This window comes from Littorina saxatilis, linkage group LG12, assembly GCF_037325665.1.
Source record: "Littorina saxatilis isolate snail1 linkage group LG12, US_GU_Lsax_2.0, whole genome shotgun sequence".
Taxonomy (NCBI): Eukaryota; Metazoa; Mollusca; class Gastropoda; order Littorinimorpha; family Littorinidae; genus Littorina; species Littorina saxatilis.
In genome coordinates, this window is record NC_090256.1 from 75,189,446 (window position 1) to 75,213,424 (window position 23,979).

Consider the following 23,979-nt stretch of genomic DNA (forward strand, 5'->3'; position numbering starts at 1 on the left):
ATTACTTTAAAGATGGGTAGCGCTTTCAGTACCTTAGCATACCAGACGGTGTCAACTGCTATATATGTGATTCGGAGTAAGAATATGTAATTTAATGTATGTTACACGCTTTAGAGCATGTGCAAGAACGGATTCAAACTCAAAATCGTCCCTCCAAAAGCCAAAAAATGTACACACGACTTTTATTTCTCCTGCTGTTATCGTTTCTTCTCTTTACACAATGCTCAGAATACTGAAAACGGCATCCCAGACAACAGTACTGTTTCCATACGCGAATTTTACTGCCCTTGGAAAGTGGCTAGCTCAGGAGGCCTGTTAGTCTGAAACTATAAGGACAGAGTTCTGAACATAGATGACAAAGATCCCGGAATGAACAAACATTTTCGCGGATGCAGACACAGAAAGACGTCATGAAGAATGCGATGCTTCAAAAGATACAGACTGTGACGATGACTGTGACGTCATTCACATACACCGAGACGTCATTCACAGTTGATCGGTCACTTCCGTCAAAAAGTAGATCTCTCCACAATGGCTGCTCCTGTGTTTAGGTTTGTCAAGCTTGAGTACACAAAACGTGTTTGTTCTCTCCTCTGTTGAAGCTGTGAGACATAAATGCTATTCCGACTTGGTCGTGTGACAGAGTTTTCTTCCACACTCGATTAGCTGATGTCTAACTCAGCCTGACGGCTTCGTTAGACAATCAACGTAACCTCGTGTGGAAGAAAACGTCTGTCACACGACCAAGTCGGAATAGCAGGTAATGACTCTATGATCTGAGAAACAAAGGGACAATGAGTGCTCTAAATGTATGTGCAACAAGAGTAAGCCTCTTCTTCTTCCTCCTTCATGGGCTCAAACTCTCACATTTTACAAGAATGAACATTTTTACCCAGCCATTCAGACAGCCATATGCCGCTTTCGGGGGAAGCATGCTGGGTATTTTCGTGTTTCTATAACCCACCGAACTCTGACATGGATTACAGGATCTTTTCCGTGCGCACTTGGTCTTGTGCTTGCAAGTACACACAAAGGGGAGTAAAGCCCTAGCAGGTCTGCACATCAGTTGACCTGGGAGATCTGAAAAACCTCCACCCTTATCCCACCAGGTGCGGGTGGGATTCAAACCTGTGACCTTCGGAATGGGAGGCCGGCGTCTTATCTACAAGGCAACTGAGCCCCTCCACAAGAGTAAGTGAGAGTAACGATTCGATGAACATAAACACCAGTGCTCTCCCTGGTGAAGAGATCTCTTACCAGTAAAGTCGCCAAAGAAGCGGCGGCACACAAGCCTCATTAGCGGTCTGATGTTGAGCTTCATTTCCTCTTTGGTCAGGTGGATCCCCAGCTCTTCACACACACTGGGCAGACACTCGTCCACATCGCCAACCACCTGCAATATACAACCAGTGATGACAGACTGGGCAGACACTCGTCCACATCGCCAACCACCTGCAACATACAACCAGTGATGACAGACTGGGCAGACACTCGTCCACATCGCCAACCACCTGCAACATACAACCAGTGATGACAGACTGGGCAGACACTCGTCCACATCGCCAACCACCTGCAACATACAACCAGTGATGACAGACTGGGCAGACACTCGTCCACATCGCCAACCACCTGCAACATACAACCAGTGATGACAGACTGGGCAGACACTCGTCCACATCGCCAACCACCTGCAACATACAACCAGTGATGACACACTGGGAGGAATTTCATCATGCAGGCAATACAGTAAGTGGGACCCTTCTTCCTCAAATGTTCTGCCAATAATCTCCTGGTTTACCTACCTTCAGACCAACTCCCTTTCAAGACCTCAATTTTGCATTTTTTTCTTCTTTTTCTTAATTTAACAACGGGTACCACTGTATTGTTTCACTTTCAGTTGTTTGTTTGTTCGTTCATGGGCTGAAACTCCCACGGCTTTTACGTGTATGACCGTTTTTACCCCGCCATTTAGGCAGCCATACGCCGCTTTCGGAGGAAGCATGCTGAGTATTTTCGTGTTTCTATAACCCACCGAACTCTGACATGGATTACAGGATCTTTTTCGTGCGTACTTGGTCTTGTGCTTGTGTGTACACACGGGGGTGTTCGGACACCGAGGAGTCTGCACACAAAGTTGACTCTGAGAAATAAATCTCTCGCCGAACGTGGGGACGAACTCACGCTGACAGCGGCCAACTAGATACAAATCCAGCGCGCTACCGACTGAGCTACATCCCCGCCCTTTCACTTTCAGTAAAGCTCAGTAAGGAGAAACTCTTTTAACATAAACTGTGCTCTAGATGAATAAACTCCCTCCCTCCCCCCCCCCCCCACACATCTATCACCACCTGGAATCAAAACAGTGATAACAACAAAGACCATAAATTCCTTGACACAGGTGATATTGCTTACAGAAAAAGTCAACGAAAAGAAGGTCTTTTTATACAAATCCTCCGAAAACAAATTGACTGGGTACCCTGCTACACATTCATCCACGCCCCCAACCACCTGGAATACAAACAGCGATCAACAACAGAGACCGACAACTTCTAGGGCACAGGTGACATTACTCAAAGGGAAAATGACTTGGAAGAACATCTTATGAGATTAATTCTGCTTATGGAGAATGAATTTAGATTGCCATACTGCATGCCTTCTGTACATCCCATCTAACACGACTTTTGTACATTGTATCTCTATTAAGGCTCACTCCTCTTCGATTGACTGGCACATTTTTAGGATTATGTTTCCATGAAATGCTGAAGATGGTTAAACACACACCCACAAACGCTATTCTTTATCCACTAAAACTAAATTCAGCTCAATGCAACTTACCTGCGCAAAAATCTTGTACATTGGCTCGAGGATGAACTCGACAAAGGACCTTTGCGGGGAACTTGGGGAAGGCTTTTTGCTGAACTTTCGTCTGAAAAGAAACATAAAGATTGCAAATTATCCTACATTTTCTGACAGACAGGGAAGATCAATTTATGTGTAAGCCTCACTTGGTGCATACAGTTCAAGTGAAAATATAACCTTTCAGAAAAGAAATGAATGAAAATGAAATTCAAGGGAAAACATTATTGACACACGGTAGTATTTGATCAACTTTAAAAATGCAAATGACTACAGCTCTAGAAAAAAACTTTTCCAATCCATAACCTACCCACACCAACAAGGTGTGCTGTACGTACGTTTTGTTGTTGAAGTAGACATCTCCCCACAGCCTCTGTGCAAACTTCTTCTCGTCAACATCACCTGTAATAACACACACACTTAAACCTTGAGCAATATACCACCAGTGGCGCCATTACCGTACACCTAGGTAAAATATTGCTATGATCTTTCCAGGTTCATTTTCATGCAAATTTGTGTTGATTTTTTCACTGAAGAAAGCGCGCTTGCATAACATGACAACAAATATACTCTTTTACCTATAGCTACTAATATAATGTTGTCTGCACAACTACTCATGCTGTAAACTTGAAATATGAAGTAAATAACCACTGTACATTCAAAAGACAGATAGGAACAAAACAGTTGGCACTGCTATCCAGTCTGACACACACAAAAAGCAAACTGAGACTAGATCCTTGAAGTGGGCAATTTTTGTTTGTTTGTTTGCTTAACGCCCAGCCGACCACGAAGGGCCATATCAGGGCGGTGCTGCTTTGACATATAACGTGCGCCACACACAAGACAGAAGTCGCAGCACAGGCTTCATGTCTCACCCAGTCACATTATTCTGACACCGGACCAACCAGTCCTCGCACTAACCCCATAATGCCAGACGCCAGGCGGAGCAGCCACTAGATTGCCAATTTTAAAGTCTTAGGTATGACCCGGCCGGGGTTCGATCACGGGGCGGACGCCTTACCACTAGGCCAACCGTGCCGGTTTGAAGTGGGCAAGTGTGAAGTGAGTGTTGCAACCAATGAGCTACCGGTCACACCAAGCCGAGATAGAAAACCACAGAAAGGAACAAAGAGAAAGACCCCCAACAGAACAAAACCTCACCAAATGTGTCTGCATAGATGTGGGCAAAGGAGCGCAGTGTGAAACAGAAGCGGTAGTAGGAGCTGGCAAAACACACGTTGCCAATGATCGGAGACATGACCGAGGAAGTCTCATCTTCTGCATACATGCTGAAACATGATGACGATCATATTTAATTATAAATCACGCTGATAATCACTTCTTTAGTATTCCAAATGCAAGTGTGTCATCCTCTACCGTTTCTTCCCCCTTTTCCCCACCCCTCACCTTCTCCGACCCAAAACCAAACTTTTGCTGCAAAAGACCTGTAATAACACACACACACAAACCCTGAACAATTTGTGTGTGGGTGTTATTACACCCCTTCTGGCACAAAAGGGAGAGGCAGAACCAGAGGTACAAAGTCAACTGCCCCTCTTATAAGACACAGTCAAACCAAAAGCAGAAAAGCTGAAATGACAGCATCAAGAGTGTCAATAACACAACCTGAAAGGCCCACTTTTAGTGCTAGGGGCAACAAGTTGAGTTACACTGCAAGGTCATAGAGCTAAACTGAGCTTCAGAAACAGATGAAGACCTAGCACCAAAAAAAAGAGCTACATCTATAAAGCCTGCATACTGGTCGATGTTGGCTTATAAAGGGAACTCTAACTCAAAACGACATAAAGCCTTATTCTGAATTCCAAAGTCAACATGTTACTAAGTAGACAGAGATTCCCAAATGACATCCATCCCCACTGCACTGGTTCTTTTACACACCTGACGATGGCGTTGACTTCGTCCACGATGTGTCGCACCTTGAAGTAGGCATCTGTTGGCGGAAGTTTCAGCTCCAGGATCAGACGGTCAATCTTGTTGATGCACAGCACGATGGACAACCTTTCTTGCAGAGCGTGTTTGATCAGTCTCTCTGTATTCAGCATCACCTAAACCAACGAGCAAGAATCAGTTTCAACATATTCTGCTCCACTTAGGCTATCTATTTTACATACAACAATACAGTCTGAAAGTATGATTCAACATACGGAAACAGCACATCTCAACTTTTTGCATGAGTTAAACAGAGGGAGAGAGATGTTTGTCGCACTTACCCCTTCTGCAGCATCCACAAAGATGACAGCACCATCAGAGACACGGAAGGCAGCCGTCACCTCATCCGAGAAATTGACATGACCTGCACACAATAGTGGCTCACTTTTAAAATGAGTTCGAAGTCATTCACACAATCCAGCCAAAAGTCGCTTTTTTAACCCCCAACCCTTTCAAAGTGAGACCCCCCAAAAAAAATATAAAGAGAGAAAAAAAAACACACCCACTCACAAAGTCAAACAAACAAACAGATTTTCAAACCAAATCTAAGTCATGGACCCCATCTCCACTTCTCATAATCCCCTGAAGTCCCTGTCAACTCTTCACACAAAACGTAGAGACACACAGCAAAATCCCAAGCTCTCACCGGGTGCATCAAAGATGTTGACCAGGAAGGACTTGTTGCGAGTGTCGGGCAGGACAAGGGTCACAGGGGTAGCCTTGATGCTCACACCTCTCTGTAACACAACCCAAGAAAGGTAAATCCAAAAACAAAGAGACTGCCAACGTTCCAAAATTCAGAATAAAAAAACAAGAGAGGTAAGTTGTTGGAACGTTGATATTGACAAAATTACATTACAGTCATAAATATGTCGACCTAACAGTCTTTTAAGTGACCAGACAAACAAATATCACAATAAACTTATCTTGATGGATTTCAGTTTTCGCCCACTCGCCAGGAAGCCGAGCGAATGAATGATTCAAAGAACGGAATGATCATCAAACTGACAAGACAAAACATCAATGAGAACCTCGATCTACCGATCTTTAAAGTAGATGAGGACAAAGAGGAACACTTATCCTCATGAAACAATCATGAACAGAAACAGCTCAAATACAGGGTGGCCCAAAAAAAAGAGTACCCAAACAAAACGTCATAAATTGGAGCTTGTTCTGTAGAATGAGCATAACTTTCCTGAAAGACAAGCTAGAACGCTAACATTTTCTGTGCAAATCATGCAGAGGCTACTTGTGTGTGTAAATAAATTTTATGAAGATTGCTTTATTTTTGTTCAATTTATGACGTTTTGTTTGGGTACTCTTTTTTTTGGGTCACCCTGTAGCTATTCACATAGACTTTGGCTGTAACTGTAAACTCTGCCCCTTCAAAAGATAGCAATGCACAATATTGTATAGTTACTTATCTGTTCAGACATTTGTTACTAAAAACACTTTGTGTATTATAAGGACAGAGTTCTCAGTCTTAGCATACTTAACTAAGTATGCCATGCAAGACACTTGCATGCTTCATTGAAAATGAAATAAAACCACATGTGCAAATATACATGTTTGTTCACAAAATCGTTAAATCAAGTGTGGACACTGAAACACACAATGGAGACATAACTTTTGCTGTAAATTACTGCTGCAAATTTAGTTTTTTTAGCATGCCATTATACACATTCTAGTCTCGTGACAATACCCACCTCTTGCTCTGTAAACAGAATGTCTGCGTACCGCATCTGCAAATAAAAGAAAACAAGATCTTACTTTACCTGAACGCAAGGAATCAAATAAGTCAAACCTGTCTGAAATGGTCCCCAGGGCAGGTTTCACTGCAAGTCTTCAGTCTTCATAGTTTGACTTTACACGTATTTGTTCTTCTTTATTTTCATTTTTTCATTTTCATTTTCATTACTTTATTGTCCCATCGCTGGGAAATTCGGATCGCTTCCTCCCACTGGAAAGCTAGCAGCAACGGAGTCGCGCTACCCAGGTGTCTGCGTGTTTAGGTGTATTCAGCCACCTGCACTTATGGCAGAATGACCAAGGTCTTTTACGTGCCATTGTGATGACACGGGGGTGGGACATGGCTTCCGTCTCTGGGTCTGCACATAAAGTTGACCCGTGTCCGTCCCGGCCCGAATTCGAACCTGTGACCTTTCGATCACAAGTCCAGTGCTCTACCAACTGAGCTACCGGGCCCAGTTTAAGTTTTCAAATCCTATTCAAATGGTAGAACAGTCTGGCAGACCAACAAAGAATAAGAATAATGCTTGATGTCTTTTGCATCAATGGTAGTACTATCTGCAGTCTTGACGAGCTTTGCAATAGAGAGAATCTGAAAAAGCTAACTTACAGAAGCATCAATGGCAGCACCATCTGCAGTCTAACAGTCTTAACAAGCTGAGAAATAGAGACAATGTCAATCATCTGAAAAACCTAACCTTCTTCTTCTTCTCCAGCACATGGGCTGAAACTCCCATGTATACTCCTGTTTTTGCACGAGTGGGCTTTTACATGAGTGCGTTTATACATGAATGACTGTTTTCACCCTGACATTTAAGCAAACATACGCCGCTTTCGGGGGATGCATGCTTGGTATTTTTGTGCTTCTATAACCAACAGGACTCTGATATGGATTACAGGATCTTTTCCATGCGCACTTGGTCTTGTGTTTGTGTGTACACATGGAGGGGGATAAGGCACTAGCAGGTCTACGCATACGTTGGCCTGAGAGATGGGAAAAATCTCCATCCTTAACCCACCAGGCGTGACCAGTATTCGAACCCACGGACCTTCTGCTTGGGAGGCCGCCGTTTTATCCACTAGGCCCGTAAAAATCTAACCTAAAAAGAAACGGGCTATCCGAGTGTGCTGTATACATTAAACATGTGCGCCTTGAGTCGCCTTGTGGTGAGATATGTGCGCGTTATATTATTAAGTTCTCGTATTATTATTATTATTAACCATCAAGAACACTCACATCTGTGTCATAGGCTCCTTCAATTTCTGGGTGAGTCTGTTCCATCAAGCAGTCCACAAACGAAGTCTGAAAGTGAAACCACAATAAATTATTCTCTTGATCATTGATGGCTCAAGCAAAACCAAAAAACAAAGCAACCAATCAAAACTGTATCTCTCTCTCTCATACAAATCAGCTGAAATTGGTATGCCTGTTGGCAGCTCCAAAAGCACACACACAGAGTGACACAGACACAGAGTGACAGACAGGCACACACAGTGACATGTGTACACTCACACACAATGACACACATACACACACACACACTCACTTAAAGCAGGGGGAAATACAAAGTCTTGCAGTTGCATCAAGTCATCTCAAATAGTTACTGCTCAAATTTTACCAAATGTATTGCTTTAGACAACCATGTCATCATATTTTTCAAAGGTCCCTTCAAACAATATGGATGTTGTCAGACACACCTAAGTGACTTGGTATCCACCACTCACCTTCCCATGGTGTAAATGTCCACAGAGAGTGACATTCCTAATCAGCTCAGGAGTGTCCATCAAATCTGCCAGGAACCTGCACACAAAATGTACACACTTGGTTTTTATGGTTTTCGCCCACAGGAGCGTACTTTGAGAGGGCTGTCAGGTGATTCCTGGCTCTGTGGTTCATTGAAATGCAAGCGCACGTCATCTACATTACCGTCATGAAGCTTGAAGTTGAACACACAAACATATATAGTACGACTATGCAGCATTTTCTAAATCATGATGGGCACCCATTATCCTGTATTGACCAACACTAAAGCTACACAAAACACTAAATATTGAACAAAAAAGCCACACATTTGATTTGGGAACCTTCCAAAACCTACTGGTCGCTTCTTATTGACATTGGGTGTTATGATTATGCTAGCTTTTTCTTCTCTCCACAGAATTGGTGGTTAACAGCTTGAGTAAAGTGTAAGCACTTCTTAAATAATTGTTGTTTTGTTTTGGGAAGCCATCACTCTCATAATGCATCAATTGCAGCAAAACATACCAGACTTTAAGCAAGAATTTGTTTTTAATGTAAACCACCGGTTAAACCTTATAAATACTGGCCGACTGACAGAACATTACAACGACTGCAGCCCTTCAAACATCCTTTTCATTTCAAATACAAGGCACAGTCACGGAAGCTCACCCTTCAAAACGAAAGGTTAAAAAGAAATATAGTTTTACTCACTCCATGTCGTAAGTGGTGATAGGCAGGTCCTGTTCAGCCATTGCAAACTTTTTCTTCTTCACCGGTGCAATAATGGGTTCTGTGAGAGGCTGTGTGTCTTCTTCTTGAACAAGTGTCTGCAAATACCGCACACAAAATAATGAGTATGAGTGCAATGAGCATGAACATTTCTAGTTTACTTTTAGTTGATTAATCAAGCGTTATGGTTCATATTTCTTAAACACCTCCCTCCTCTTTTTTGCTCTAAAACTTAGAACAAAATGAATATGCATCCAAAACAGCAGTGAAACACTGGGACACCACATGCTTCTTAACAAATGGAAATCAAGACCAATAAGATGCTTTTTCTTTCTCAGCATCATACAGGTCTACTTTTTGTAAAAATGGATGTCACTGTGTGTCTGCGTCTATCTGTGCCACTGTGTGTCTGCGTCTATCTGTGCCACTGTGTGTCTGCGTCTATCTGTGTCACTGTGTGTCTGCGTCTATCTGTGCCACTGTGTGTCTGCGTCTATCTGTGCCACTGTGTGTCTGCGTCTATCTGTGTCACTGTGTGTCTGCGTCTATCTGTGCCACTGTGTGTCTGCGTCTATCTGTGCCACTGTGTGTCTGCGTCTATCTGTGCCACTGTGTGTCTGTGTCTATCTGTGTCACTGTGTGACTGTGTCTATCTGTGCCACTGTGTGTCTGCGTCTATCTGTGCCATCGTGTGTCTGCGTCTATCTGTGCCACTGTGTGTCTGCGTCTATCTGTGCCACTGTGTGTCTGTGTCTATCTGTGCCACTGTGTGTCTGCGTCTATCTGTGCCACTGTGTGTCTGCGTCTATCTGTGCCACTGTGTGTCTGCGTCTATCTGTGTCACTGTGTGTCTGCGTCTATCTGTGCCACTGTGTGTCTGTGTCTATCTGTGCCACTGTGTGTCTGTGTCTATCTGTGTCACTGTGTGTCTGCGTCTATCTGTGCCACTGTGTGTCTGTGTCTATCTGTGCCACTGTGTGTCTGTGTCTATCTGTGCCACTGTGTGTCTGCGTCTATCTGTGCCACTGTGTGTCTGTGTCTATCTGTGCCACTGTGTGTCTGTGTCTATCTGTGCCACTGTGTGTCTGCATCTATCTGTGCCACTGTGTGTCTGCGTCTATCTGTGCCACTGTGTGTCTGCGTCTATTTGCCACTGTGTGTCTGTGTCTATCTGTGCCACTGTGTGTCTGCGTCTATCTGTGCCACTGTGTGTCTGTGTCTACAGGCAAATCCAGCTAACTCACAAACGGTTAAGTCAAAAATTCGCTTAGCACACAAAGAAATTCTGGTCCGGAATTATCCCTCTTTATCTATGTGTACAAAGTACCCTGAGCTCGAAATGGGATTTCTCTTACGTAAGTCGAAAGACGGATAGCACACAACAGAAAGTCAGTCCCAAAGACAAAGTTTACTCTATATTTACTACAGCAACTCGAAACACGAAACTTGGCGTCTCACACTAGCGCATTGTGTAACCTTATTCCCTTCTTCTCTACACGGACGCCACACCGACTGGTCAGTCGGCACGCAATAAAGTATGAACTGAAGTTAGGAGGGGGCGAGGAGTTAGGAGGGGGCGAGGAGTAAGGAGGGGGCGAGGAGTAAGGAGAATTATCCAACTCCAAGAAAACATTCTGAAAAAGGTGGGGAAGTGGTGACAAGGCAGTGAACGCACTCACCATGCACTGACATCATACGAAAGCAGCCACACAAACACAGCACAGAGGCAGAGGCAGGTGTGCAGATGCTTTGTGAGAATAAGCGTTGAAAACCAGTTTGAATAAAAAAAAACAGCAGATAGAGCCGCATGTCATAATCATTCTTCTTGTCTGGCTTTATTGACGGCATGCCGATCTTGTGGCAGTGACTTTTCATTCTTCAGTCGGACTGTACACAAACCGCTCTCACTCTCCCTCACTGACTACCCAAAGCCCTGACAACTGATCCTTGGAAATTGTTTGGAAGAGTACACCTCTCTATTTCTCTCCAATGCTCTTCCTGCTGACTTCAGTGACACCGGACACCCCACTGAGTTTAGCCAGCTACCCCCCCCCCCCCCCCCTCTCTCTCTCTCCCCCCAGCCATGTACTGTTTGGTGCTGTGGCCAGAGAGGTGTCACCGGCTAATTGAGGCCAGCTGCACTGTTCACTCAGAGCAAAACTAGTTGACTGTGTCTAACTTTTGACAAAGCAACACAACTGAAGGGTTCACAGATTAGGTAACCGACTCACTGGTCAAGGCTGCAGGGAAACAAGAGTATCTTGTCAATGAAAGAGGTTACACACAGATACGCGATGCTGAGAACGGTGGCCGATTTTTCACTCTCTTTCTCGGAGGACCTTCATCATTGCAGGGACTGTTGTAAAGAAATGCTTGCTCAGAAACTAACTCTTTTTGCATTGAAACATGCACCAGAACTGGTGGACACCATCGACAATGTCAAACATGACATCGAAGCAGTTTGCTTGAGGAAACGGTCGTCAGCAACTCAAACTTCTCTGTTTTCTTTTTTTAAGAAAATCTGAGGTGACTTTCTTTGTGGCCCCGCCCCCTCCCTCTGTAAGGACCCCCCTCCATAAGGACCGATTTTTGTCAACATTTTCAAGGTCGCTAGAGAGGGGTTCCACTGTACTATGACCAAGTCGAAATTTCGGATAGGACACAATAACAATTCGGTCCCTTCAATTTCGTCTTATCCGGATTTGCCTGTATCTGTGCCACTGTGTGTCTGTGTCTATCTGTGCCACTGTGTGTCTGTGTCTATCTGTGCCACTGTGTGTCTGCGTCTATCTGTGCCACTGTGTGTCTGCGTCTATCTGTGCCACTGTGTGTCTGCGTCTATCTGTGAGCATGTGTGTCCATACATATGTGCATCTTTGACAGGTATTCAGACCTGTTTACACCAAAAACTTGACAAGAGCAATGGTCAAGCCAACTAGTAATCCCAGGAGTTACAAATGCCAACATTAGCAACATAAACCTAAGTTGAAGCACATTTTAAAATCGTAATCTCGACTCAAATGGAGTATTTTTTCCCAAAATCCTAAAAAAAATAGTAATAAATTACTCCAAAATAGTAAGGGTAAACAGGTCTGCGTATTAAGAAAAATTCATTCTCTGAAGTACGTTTACAAGATCTGTGCTAAAATCGATACAGATCTGTTTGTGTTACAAAACAAAACAAACAATAAAGAAAATGACCAAGCAAACGGAAAAAAAGAAAGAAAGTCAGCACACAATACCGACCTCCACGTCTGGCCCATACACTTCTTCTGCCGTAGGATAGTATTTCTTGTCTTCATGCAGCACCACCGCCATCTCCGATGTCTCCTCCCTGTCATCCTGGTCCATGTCTTCGTCGTCATCCTGTGTCACCACAATGGCAGAATCATCAAGTCAAAAATACCCATCAATATCAATTACAAAAGTGTATGTAAATTGCAAGAACTGTATGTATATATGAGGCCAATTTTTAAAAGCTAGACCTATCACTATGGTCTATTTAATACTTTTTATTTTATTTTAGGATTGTCTCCTTTTGTCCTTTTTATATTTAGTCAAGTTTTGACTAAATATTTTAACATCGAGGGGGAATCGAAACGAGGGTCGTGGTGTATGTGCGTGCGTGTGTGTGTGTGTGCGTGCGTGTGTGTGTGTGTAGAGCGATTCAGACTAAACTACTGGACCGATCTTTATGAAATTTGACATGAGAGTTCCTGGGTATGAAATCCCCGAACGTTTTTTTCATTTTTTTGATAAATGTCTTTGATGACGTCATATCCGGCTTTTCGTGAAAGTTGAGGCGCTGTCACGCCCTCATTTTTCAACCAAATTGGTTCAAATTTTGGTCAAGTATTCTTCGACGAAGCCCGGGGTTCGGTATTGCATTTCAGCTTGGTGGCTTAAAAATTAATTAATGACTTTGGTCATTAAAAATCGGAAAATTGTAAAAAAAAATAAAAATTTATAAAACGATTCAAATTTACGTTTATCTTATTCTCCATCATTTGCTGATTCCAAAAACATATAAATATGTTATATTCGGATTAAAAACAAGCTCTGAAAATTAAATATATAAAAAAAAAATTCAAAATTAAATTTTCCAAATCAATTTAAAAACACTTTCATCTTATTCCTTGTCGGTTCCTGATTCCAAAAACATATAGATATGATATGTTTGGATTAAAAACACGCTCAGAAAGTTAAAACAAACAGAGGTACAGAAAAGCGTGCTATCCTTCTTAGCGCAACTACTACCCCGCTCTTCTTGTCAATTTCACTGCCTTTGCCATGAGCGGTGGACTGACGATGCTACGAGTATACGGTCTTGCTGAAAAATGGCAGCTACTTGACTAAATATTGTATTTTCGCCTTACGCGACTTGTTGATTCTTCCTCTTGAAGTAATCTTTTGTCCTTCTGTTTTTATTTCCCCCCTTTGTTCTTTAACTTCAACTTTTTTCAGTTATGCAAGCGTGAGGCCAAAACTGGCAAAAGTTCTACAGATAGTTTGAAGCTCATGTATGTCCTTCTCTTGCCTACAGCCTAGGCTAGTCTCTTGATGGTAATTTTTCTCCCATTTCCGTTGTTCCTTGAATGTAAGCAAGTAAATTAGTATATATTATAATTCATCATTTTCATGAGGACCACGCATCCGATGTATAGAACTTTATAGTTAAACTTAAAACTTAAAGGACATAATTGTTACCACTCTCGAGTTGTGTCTTATAGTTCTTTTTTCTTCATTTTCTGTTTGCTCCTTTTCAGTTGCTAATTAGCATACTGATTACTGTTCATATCAATCCATGCATCTATAACTGATGAAGAAATGCAGAGCAAATACAGAAGGAATACACAGGCAGGTTTACATGATTATAGTTTATAGTTGGCAATTTTCCTATGTGAATCTATCTAATTAATTTCTCTGATTCAGCAACAAACATTTATGAAATAAAGATGTTTTACGTACATCTCTGTCCATGAAGTCATCATCATCTTGGTTGTCATCATCATCTCCATCATCATCATCACTGTCCAGCTCAGGGCCAATGTAATTTCCAAACTCATCGTACAAATCTTGATCCATGGTTGTAGATGTAACTCTGCCTTTTTCTCAGTTTGTTGCCTCTGAAAGAGAATAAATCAAATAAAGTTGCTTTGGTGCCTGGGTATTTAAGGGTTCTTCTACTCTAGTTCTACTTATTATACTACTACTACTACTAGTACTATACTAGACTAGTACTACTAGTACTACACCTCATGTGGATTCCTCAACCTGAAACTGAAAGTGAATCAACTGGGCTCGAGCCAGAAGAACAAGCAAAGTCATACTGTGACTACACAGAATCAACAAAGCCAAAGGCGCTCGGCCAAAAGAAACTGAAATCAAATTCTTATTTATTTTGTAATTTTCTTACTTTTTGGTCTTTTCATTCTAGAGTAAGAAACCGTCTATGAATAAATCGTAAACACAACGCAAGACAGAGCTAAAAGCATGATAGTAAAGCAATCTAGGTACAATCTAACAACTCTGGCTACGTCTCAATATGTTGCTAGTTCGTCCTGCATAACAATTATTACTTACGCTCAACCACTAGCTATATAAAACAGGAACAACATTTTGAAACAAACCTGAAATTTTGTAGCGTGCTTTTAGCCGAACCGGAAGTTCCGTTTTCGCTGCGAAGTAAAACTAGCCGCAAACTTTCATTTGGGTCGTCAAGTTTACATAGTTATCAGTTTAGCCTGAGTATATTCATTTGAATAACTAATTTATGTTTTTAGTTTTATTCCGTATTCTTTACTTGTATTTATTTTATATCAGCAGAGTTACGAACCCTGTATATTTTCGCTTGGTTTTGTCATCCAAGATGGCGGCCTCCATGAAGACGTGATAGCCCTACTGCTGAGCTAATCGCAGGTATAGAGCCATCCAACCCCAAGGATTTATCAGTACAGGAGTGTGTGTGTGTGTGTGTGTGTGTGTGTGTGTGTGTGTGTGTGTGTGTGTGTGTGTGTGTGTGTGTGTGTGTGTGTGTGTGTTATCAATACGTTAGAATATCTGTTGATCATACACTGCATTGCACAGGAAACAATCACCCTCATTCTCGTGTTTGTGTTCTTTATTTCTGTTCAGGCAGACATTTTGTCGACAGCCGCAGAAACCTCATACATGTGCAAGATGTGTGCGGCTAAGTGTCAACAAAAAGCTGTGCGTCTGAAGGAATTGGAGGGCTGGTTACAGGAAGTTGATGTGTTTGAGAAACCTAAAGTGAAACTAGAACAGTATCCGACCACACCTCATATTGCAGGTAAGAATTAAGATGCATTTTGAAATTTGATGACAGATTAATTATATTATTTGATGAAACAAAGGACAATATGTGTGGACACATTAGTTGCAGCAGCAAGGTGCTTATGCTGGTTCTTCTTCTGTCTTCGTGGGGTGAAACTCCCAAATACACTCATGTTTTTGCACGAGTGGATTTTTACGTGTATGACCGTTTTTACCCCGCCATTTAGGCAGCCATTCACCGCTTTCGGAGGAAGCATGCTGGGTATTTTCGTGTTTCTATAACCCACCAAAGTCTGACATGGATTACAGGATCTTTTCCGTGTGCACTTGGTCTTGTGCTTGCGTGTACATACGAAAGGGGATGAGGCACTAGCAGGTCTGCACATAAGTTGACATGGGAGAACGGAAAAATCTCCACCTTTACCCACCAGGCGCGGCCGGGGTTTGAACCCACGACCTTCCGCTTTGGAGGGTGGCGTCTTACCACCAAGCCATTGTGCCCGTCGGTTATGCTGGTTAAGGAGGAACAGAAAACACTAGTTGATGTTCTGTTTGGTGTGGAATTGTCACCACTGCATACATGTAATGTATGAATACCGAGTGTCATACCTCAGGCATCAAAGAGACAGTCTCCAGGTGTGCTAACAGAAGAGCTAGGCAATGTTTTTGGACATCATGATATCTTGAGAGTCACACTCCACTGTTTTGCCCTCCATGTGCAGCTACGCGTGATTAAATTACATATCTAAACAACGAAGTGACTGTGGTAAGATGAACAAAGTTAAAAAAACAAAGGAATACTGTACTCACCAATACAAGAACGAGACAAGACGGTACGAATTTTCGCTTATGGAAGCTTCATCAGGAAAAACAAGAACACAAAAGACAACAAAAAACATTTTCTTTCAAACCTTGTTCGTTCCGTGTTGCGTCTGCTTTTTGTTGTCTTTTGTGTTCTTGTTTTTCCTGATGAAGCTTCCATAAGCGAAAATTCGTACCGTCTTGTCTCGTTCTTGTATTGGTGAGTACAGTATTCCTTTGTTTTTTAACTTTTTTAAATTACATATTCTTACTCCGAATCACATAAAGCACTGATACTGAGATGCTAAGGTCTGAAAAGGCTACCCGTCTTAAACAATTTTAAAGGGAAGCAACCCCACCACAAAAAGTGTAAAGGTAGCCATGGTAATGAATGACCACAGACCAGGGGAGTTACCTCCCATTGGTGTGTGCTACGTCACTACCCCTCCTCAACACGTGGTCAAGATCATACGACTTTTTCAGCTCTGAGGAGAAGGTCGTGGATTTTTGGCGCTCTCGTGGCTGAGCTGTTTGGTGTTTGCTTGACACCCACCGGCCACACACCCGTCTGGCTTGCCTTCTGCATTGTAGTTGGTGAGCTCGTTCCTTTTAGTCATTATTCTGACAAGAATTTTGTTGTAAGTTGCTGACTTTTCGTCCAGTTTTTGGACTCGTAAATTTTTCAGTAACTTTCTTGTTTGGCGGCCATTTTTTGTTGGTCAGCATGGCTGACAGTGATAAAAAACGTGGCAAGGCTGATGTCAAGGGCAGGGTTAAACCTAAATCTTCGACGTCATCTTCCAAACTGCCTGTACTTGTTGTTGTCACGGACGAGCCACGTAATACCGTTTTGTCCGTACCTATTTCTGCCCCCAATGACCATGGGGTTGCGGGGCAACCAAGCACTTCTTTGTCTTCTGTGTCTTCTTGCTCTCCCTCTGTGTCGGCACCGGAGCAAGGTGCTCTCGTGTCGACACTGCTTAGTTCTTTAGTTCCAGAAATTCGCAGCATGGTCAGGGAAGAATTGAAGCGTTCCACTCCGCCGGCCAGCGTTGTTTTCCCCCCAGCAGTGGGTGACGCTCGCTCTTTGGCGTCTTTGACGGTGCCTTCGGCGATGATTTCCAGGGAGGATTTCCTGGCTGCTTCGTCTTCTGCCTCCGCGGGGGGCACGGCCGGTAAGTCGAACTGGTCCACCAGCCCTCGTGACGCTACCGGATACTCCCTTTTGGGAAGCAGTTCCTTGGTGCAGGATCACAACCCGCAAACTTCTGTTCTGACTCACCCAATTCACACTGCGTGCACGGGCGTTTTAGAGCAAGGGCGGCATCCGTTTTCGGCAGCTGCGTTTCCGGTTTTTACCGGAAGCATAGGTCCTCCTGCGCAAGCACACGTAGAGGTCTTGACTGGAGTTGACCGAGGACTGGCCTACGGGCGTTCGGGCTTCCGGCCCCAGTCCACGCAACCTTCGCTTCCGCATTGTGCGGCTTCGTCTGTTGCTTTTCCGGCTCTGTCCGGATACACTGTTCCTCTTTCTGACGCTTCCTCTCGGATGGCTGTGAGTGAGGAACAGCGGCTGGCCTACGGGCATTCAGGCTTTCAGCCTCGGCCGGGGCAGTCGTCACTCCACCCGTCGGGTGTTGCGTCTACTGCCTATTCAGTTCCGGTGGCTCCGGATGTTCCCCCCTCTTATTCTTACCCTCCTGCTAGTCAGGGGATGAGTCAGGACGGGTTTCCGGTCATCCAGTTCATCAGCCTACCACCAGCAACTGTCACTTTGGTCCGTGTCCGTCGCTTGACTATTCTGATGCAAAGTCTGTAGCCAGCGAGCAGACACGTTCTGGATTTCCGTCGAGGTTCAGGGCTGCCCTTGAAGCTGCGGCGGAGGTTACTTTCAGATATTTCCCGGAGGGTGCATCGGCTTCGGCGGCTTCCGCTTCGGTCGCTCCGTCGGCGATGTCAGACTTTCGTTCCGCGAAGGAGGAGGATTCCTACTTCCGGTTCGAGGAGTCACCTTCGGTGGCGTACCACCTTTCTCAGGTTTCGGCTAGACCATCTCCTCCTGGAAGTGGTATCCCCAGTGTTCCTGTTCTGCTGCTCGTTCCTCACGGTTCAGTTCCGGAACAGGCTCAGCCTTGGCTGGCTTCGGCTGCTCAGACTTCGACTTTTGTTCCTTCTTGTCATAAGAAGTTCACCTTGCCGAAGCCTGGCCGGAACTTGTTGGCTTCCTTTGCTCTTCCGCGTACACCTTTACCTGTGACACAGGAACTGCTTCCTCTGCTGGTTAAGCAGTTTAAGAAGGACTCGGGTGTTGTGTTTCCAGACCACACCCTCGTCTCTTCAGAGAAAATTGGACGTCAGCTTTTGGAACTTGCCTCGATCTCGGAGACGATCATCAGAGCTCTCTCTCGTTCTCTGACTGAGTCACTGGATCCTTTCAAACTTCACGTGTGGAGGTTGTACGGTCCTCGCTGAGGCGTTCTGGAGCTTCAGAACTGACACTGGACTTAGTGCAACGCTCTCACAGAGCGTCCACTTCGTCCGTGTATGCGTCCGTGTATGCATCACACTGGAAGGCCTGGGCAACCTGGTGCCATGTCCATGGTTTGAACGCGTTGGCTCCACGCTCTATGCATGTAGCAAACCATCTGTCTTACCTGTCCTCTCAAGGAGCTTCAGCTTCTTCTCTGAGGGTGAGGAGATCGGCCATCTCCGCGACTTTACGACAGATAGGACGTTCCATTGATGTCAGTGGCGTCATTTCTGGAGTCATATTAAGGGCGCGGCCCTTAAGGAGGTTAGGTCTCGCACTCCCATGCCTAAATGGGACCTCTTCCTGGTTTTGGAATTTCTGCATTCAGCAGAGTTCGAACCTTTGCGATACTCTAGTCTCCCCAACCTGACGCGTAAAACTCTGTTTCTGTTGCTGTTAGCATCAGCTCGCAGAGGAAGTGAGATACATGCCCTCTCCGGAAGTCCGGAGGACATCTCTCATGAGTCTGATGGCTCAGTTTCATTGAGGTTTCGCCCAGATTTTTTGGAAAAAAATCAGGCTCCGGAACAAGCATCTCCGCCGGTTCATATCAGACCTCTAACCAACATCCTGGCTCCCGGCGATCCAGATTTGGTCAATTGTCCGGTCCGAGCCCTTGACATCTATCTTGCCCGTTCGCAGCCGCTTAGATCAGAATCTCAAAAGCTTTTATTCATCTCCCTTTGCACGGTGAGACAAAAAGACATTTCTAAGACGACTCTGCCTCGGTGGGTGTCGGCTCTCATTAGACAGGCTTACGAGTGGAGCCGTTCGGACAAGGGGGGGGGGCGCAGCCTGTCTTTCCCCTTGACTCGGCCCGAGTCCACGAAACCAGGGCTTGGGCCTCCTCCTTGGCCGTTTTATGGTCGAGGAGGCTGGAGAAAGGTTTGTGCACGGCTTACTGGCGCTCCGACGATGTTTTCATAAATTATTATCTCAGAGACATCGCGGCTGTCTGTCAGGACGGTTCTAGAGCCCTTCCTGCCTTAGTTGCAGGGGGCCAGTGCCTGGCAAGGATTTATGAGTGAAAATTTACTATTAAAATTTTCGAATTAATTTTGACAAAATGTAAAACGACAAATCTTGATACGTATGTATCTCAATGATCTCTATTTGTGTTGTGTGTGAATGTTGTAAACTCCCAATGTATCTTGATAAGTGTTGTTTATCCCTTGTTTCTTTTCTTTTTTGCAGCTCGTATGCTGCACACCATGCACATGCGGTATGACGACATTGCAGGAAAGAGCTTAGTGGACCTGGGAGTCGGCTGTGGTGTACTTGGCATTGGTTGCTGCATGCTTGGCGCAGGGTAATAACCATATATATATATATCCACTGTACATGTATACATTTGATCTAGTGTTGCACTTTGGGAGATCTGAAGCTAACGTTTTAAATGTACTACATACAGTGCTCTTTCTAAACACATGCAGTCAGTAAGGGGAGAGGACCGGCATTTAAAAAAAAGATTCCCTGCTTACTTGTATGCACGTGTTCATGCATGTGTGTGTGTGTGTGTGTGTGTGTGTGTGTGTTGTGTGTGTGAGTGTGTGTGTTGTGTGTGTGTTGTGTGTTGTGTGTGTGTGTGTGTGTGTGACACAAGACAGAGAGTGACATTGAGAGGGAGTATGTTTTGACTAAGAAGTTTCAGCAGGTACTTCTGCATGGACTCCGGAAGAGCAATCGGGCACACATTCAATGTCAATTGTGCTTTTATTTATTCTCTGTCTCTGTTTCTTTCTTGTTACAGGTATGTCCTTGGGGTTGACATAGACGACGACGCTCTGGACACATGTTCCTCTAACCTGGCAGAGCTTGAGATCAGCAACATGAACCTTTTGCAGGGTGACGCCAACAACCTTCTGACACAGTCTGGCAGAATGCACCATGCTTTTGACACTGTCGTCATGAACCCTCCCTTTGGAACTAAGAAGAATGAAGGTAGGACACGCTCTAGATAATATTTGTGAGTTTCAGCTTTTTGAAAATTGATTTAAGATGTGTGTTATCTTTTGGGACTGAGAAGGTGCAAAGAGATCAGAGGCTTACAATGAGGAAAGTTTGGTTAGTTTAGATAGGTTGACTTTCATAATAGCGGGGCTGTAACATGTCGCTGCTCCCATGGGGTCGCCTTCACGCGGCGGGAGCGTTTAAACAGAGCTACCCCACCCCTTTACTTCTCTTCTTTTGTCTTATTTCTGCCTTACCAGTCCTTTCACCTATATTTCCTTCCAAGAAAACTCTCCCTACTATTCCCTGCAGTTTTCCAATTCTTTTCTTGTTGTCTTATTTCTACCTGACTGGATCCATCACCTTTATTTCACTTACCAAAAGTCTTCTTTTCCACATCCTTATTTCTCTGCACCCCGCATGTCGTAAGAGGCGACTAACGGATTCTGTTTCTCCTTTTACCCTTGTTAAGTGGTTCTTGTATAGAATATAGTCAATGTTTGTAAAGATTTTAGTCAAGCAGTATGTAAGAAATGTTAAGTCCTTTGTACTGGAAACTTGCATTCTCCCAGTAAGGTCATAATTATATTGTACTACGTTGCAAGCCCCTGGAGCAATTTTTGAGTCACTTGAGAAAAAGTGACTCTATGTAATCGGTCAGTGTTAGTCTGTCCGGCCGGCCGGCCGTCCGGCCGGCCGGCCGGCCGTCCGTAGACACCACCTTAACGTTGGACTTTTCTCGGAAACTATCAAAGCGATCGGGCTCATATTTTGTTTAGTCGTGACCTCCAATGACCTCTACACTTTAACGATGGTTTCGTTGACCTTTGACCTTTTTCAAGGTCACAGGTCAGCGTCAAAGGAAAAATTAGACATTTTATATCTTTTCTCGGAAACTATCAAAGCGATCGGGCTCATATTTTGTTTAGTCGTGACCTCCAATGACCTCTACACTTTAACGATGGTTTCGTTGACCTTTGACCTTTTTCAAGGTCACAGGTCAGCGTCAAAGGAAAAATTAGACATTTTATATCTTTTCTCGGAAACTATCAAAGCGATCGGGCTCATATTTTGTTTAGTCGTGACCTCCAATGACCTCTACACTTTAACGATGGTTTCGTTGACCTTTGACCTTTTTCAAGGTCACAGGTCAGCGTCAAAGGAAAAATTAGACATTTTATATCTTTGACAAAGTTCATCGGATGTGATTGAAACTTTGTAGGATTATTCTTTACATCAAAGTATTTACATCTGTAGCCTTTTACGAACGTTATCAGAAAAACAAGGGAGATAACTAGCCTTTTCTGTTCGGCAACACACAACTTAACGTTGGGCTTTTCTCGGAAACTATAAAAGTGACCGGGCTCAAATTTTATGTGAACGTGACTCATTGTGTTGTGAATAGCAATTTCTTCCTGTCCATCTGATGCCTCATATAATATTCAGAACTGCGAAAGTGACTCGATCGAGCGTTTGCTCTTCTTGTTTGATTAGTGCTTTTGTGAACAAGAAACAATTAACAAGTGGCTCTATCCCATCTCCCCCTTTTCCCCTATCCCATCTCCCCCCTTTCCCTCGTCGCGATATAACCTTCATGGTTGAAAACGACGTTAAACACCAAATAAAGAAAGAAAGATGTCGCTGCTGTGTACAGCTTGCACCTTTTTGTTAAAAGAGTAGAAAATATAATCCCCAAATCAGAAATGAAGTCTTCTCCCACAATAGATGCAAACAGCAGGCTAGTTAGAAAGTCAGATGTATGAGACTAAAAGGGGTATGCAATAGTATGGCATGGCTGCTTTTGTCCATTGCTCACTTTTGTGTTTACTCTCCCACTGCAGTTTCTGAACAGGTTAGCGACAGTTAAGATGATACAAACAGTCAGTCTTATGATTACTTAATTACTTAGGCCCTTTGCCCCCAGCGGAGCATAGGCCATTGACGACGTTTCTCCATCGTACCCTGTTCTGGGCTGTTCTCTCCGCTTCTGTCCAGCTGTTGCCTTGCCTCTTAGTCTTACGATGCTATGCTCTAATTTTTCTAAAGCATGAATAGGGAAAATCATGTCTCTTTTAGCTTTCATAATTCTCTGGTCTTTGTGATCATGTTGCAGGGATTGATATGGTTTTCCTACAGGCGGGCCTGTCCATGGCGGAAACAGCTGTCTACTCTCTTCATAAAACATCAACTAGACAGGTAAATAACCTGAATACTTGCAGTGAAAATGTAGTTGTCACTTCTTGGTCGAATTGAGTCTGTCCCTTGACAGTACGAAAAACCAGCTACGATCAATTGTCAATCTCCGGAACATCTGTTGGACTGTGAGTGTGTTTTGGTTAACTTTCACAAGAGCATGGAAAACTTTTCATCAGTGAACGGATATCAGTTTTGGCTAATTGTAGATTCTGCTCTTTAGTTCCTCCCTTCTCTCTCTTTATCCCCTTCTGTCAGTCTGTCTTTATATATCTCTCTCAGATGGATTCAGTAATCAGTTTATTGATTTTTGGGGGTCATTATCTCTCTTACTGTATCATAATTGTAGTTTCTTTTATTGTTAACACTTTCTACCCCACCTATGTTGACCAAGTTGTTTTTTTTAGCCGAGACCAGCTGTGCTGCAGCGGGTCACTCAGAATTGTAGTAACTATGTAGTAAGTGTGAATCAACACGCTGGAATGCAGGCGTTAGATGGACGTTACATGAAGCAACTGAAGCTAGCAGTCTGAGCGGATATATCCGTACCTGGTCAGATAGAGCCATTTTAGTGGGTACGGATATATCCGTACCTGGGAAACAATGAGTTAGATATATATATATATATATGTATTGATTTTCAGCACATACTGAAGAAAGCTGGTGACTGGGGAGTGGAGGCTGAAGTAATTGCAGAGCTGCGCTACGATTTGTCCAGCACACTCAAATTTCACAAGAAAAAATCTGTCGACATAGAGGTGGACTTCTACAGGTTTTCACACAAACCTGCCAAGTCATGACAACAGTGTGTGTGTGTGTGTGTGTGTGTGTGTGCTTGTGTGTGTGTACGATTTTGGAACCGTGAACAGGCATACAACTTTCAAGCTGATTTGAGTTAGAGAGAGAGAGAGAGAGAGAGAGAGAGAGAGATTTCTCAGTGGATGGTTTCTACACAAAATAAAAGACACTAATAACACAAGAATCTGCAGTTTTCATTTTATTTGAATGAATGTAGTTGACTGTGTGTACAGTTTTCAGACATGGGATTCTTCCGTAAATTTACGGAATTCCGTAAATTTTTAGGCTCCAGGGAACATTCTTGAGATTCGTGCAAATCCGCTGAGAAAATTTTGGGGTATATGTAGGTATAGACCCAAGCTCTATGATTAAGCTGAAATATGCATTT

The 23,979-nt window shown here is 43.7% G+C and overlaps 2 protein-coding genes across 3 annotated transcripts in view; one reads left to right on the plus strand and one right to left on the minus strand.

The window, feature by feature from the left end:
- The window catches only part of LOC138982766 (116 kDa U5 small nuclear ribonucleoprotein component-like), a 94,846-nt gene extending 80,146 nt beyond the window's left edge, over positions 1-14,700 (minus strand). For both annotated transcript variants that reach the window (XR_011460968.1, XM_070356089.1), the window contains exons 1-14: positions 14,656-14,700; positions 13,994-14,151; positions 12,272-12,391; positions 9,008-9,123; positions 8,281-8,356; positions 7,793-7,858; positions 6,513-6,548; positions 5,453-5,543; positions 5,088-5,170; positions 4,756-4,922; positions 4,018-4,145; positions 3,195-3,258; positions 2,836-2,926; positions 1,258-1,393 (exon numbers count right to left, since the gene is read on the minus strand). Coding sequence is in view for 1 of the 2 variants with exons in the window: in XM_070356089.1 (XP_070212190.1) it covers positions 1,258-1,393; positions 2,836-2,926; positions 3,195-3,258; positions 4,018-4,145; positions 4,756-4,922; positions 5,088-5,170; positions 5,453-5,543; positions 6,513-6,548; positions 7,793-7,858; positions 8,281-8,356; positions 9,008-9,123; positions 12,272-12,391; positions 13,994-14,110 (1,291 nt within the window). In the remaining variant the exon portion in view is untranslated. The remainder of the gene's footprint in view (positions 1-1,257; positions 1,394-2,835; positions 2,927-3,194; positions 3,259-4,017; positions 4,146-4,755; positions 4,923-5,087; positions 5,171-5,452; positions 5,544-6,512; positions 6,549-7,792; positions 7,859-8,280; positions 8,357-9,007; positions 9,124-12,271; positions 12,392-13,993; positions 14,152-14,655) is intronic.
- A 161-nt stretch (positions 14,701-14,861) lies between these two features.
- LOC138982768 (rRNA N(6)-adenosine-methyltransferase METTL5-like) lies at positions 14,862-23,973 on the plus strand. Its single transcript, XM_070356096.1, has 6 exons — positions 14,862-14,944; positions 15,161-15,335; positions 19,845-19,959; positions 20,401-20,591; positions 22,714-22,796; positions 23,438-23,973. The coding sequence occupies exons 2-6, from the start codon at positions 15,197-15,199 to the stop codon at positions 23,591-23,593; spliced, it is 684 nt and encodes a 227-aa protein (XP_070212197.1). The 5' UTR covers positions 14,862-14,944; positions 15,161-15,196; the 3' UTR covers positions 23,594-23,973.
- The last annotated feature ends 6 nt before the right edge of the window (positions 23,974-23,979 follow it).

What these genes read in the sequence shown, in the direction of transcription:
- LOC138982768 (XM_070356096.1), top strand. Translation starts at nt 15,197, where the DNA reads ATGTGCAAGATGTGTGCGGCTAAGTGTCAACAAAAAGCTGTGCGTCTG. An exon ending in GACCACACCTCATATTGCAG is followed by an intron (nt 15,336 to 19,844) that starts GTAAGAATTAAG and finishes TCTTTTTTGCAG; the next exon opens with CTCGTATGCTGCACACCATG. An exon ending in TGCTGCATGCTTGGCGCAGG is followed by an intron (nt 19,960 to 20,400) that starts GTAATAACCATA and finishes TTCTTGTTACAG; the next exon opens with GTATGTCCTTGGGGTTGACA.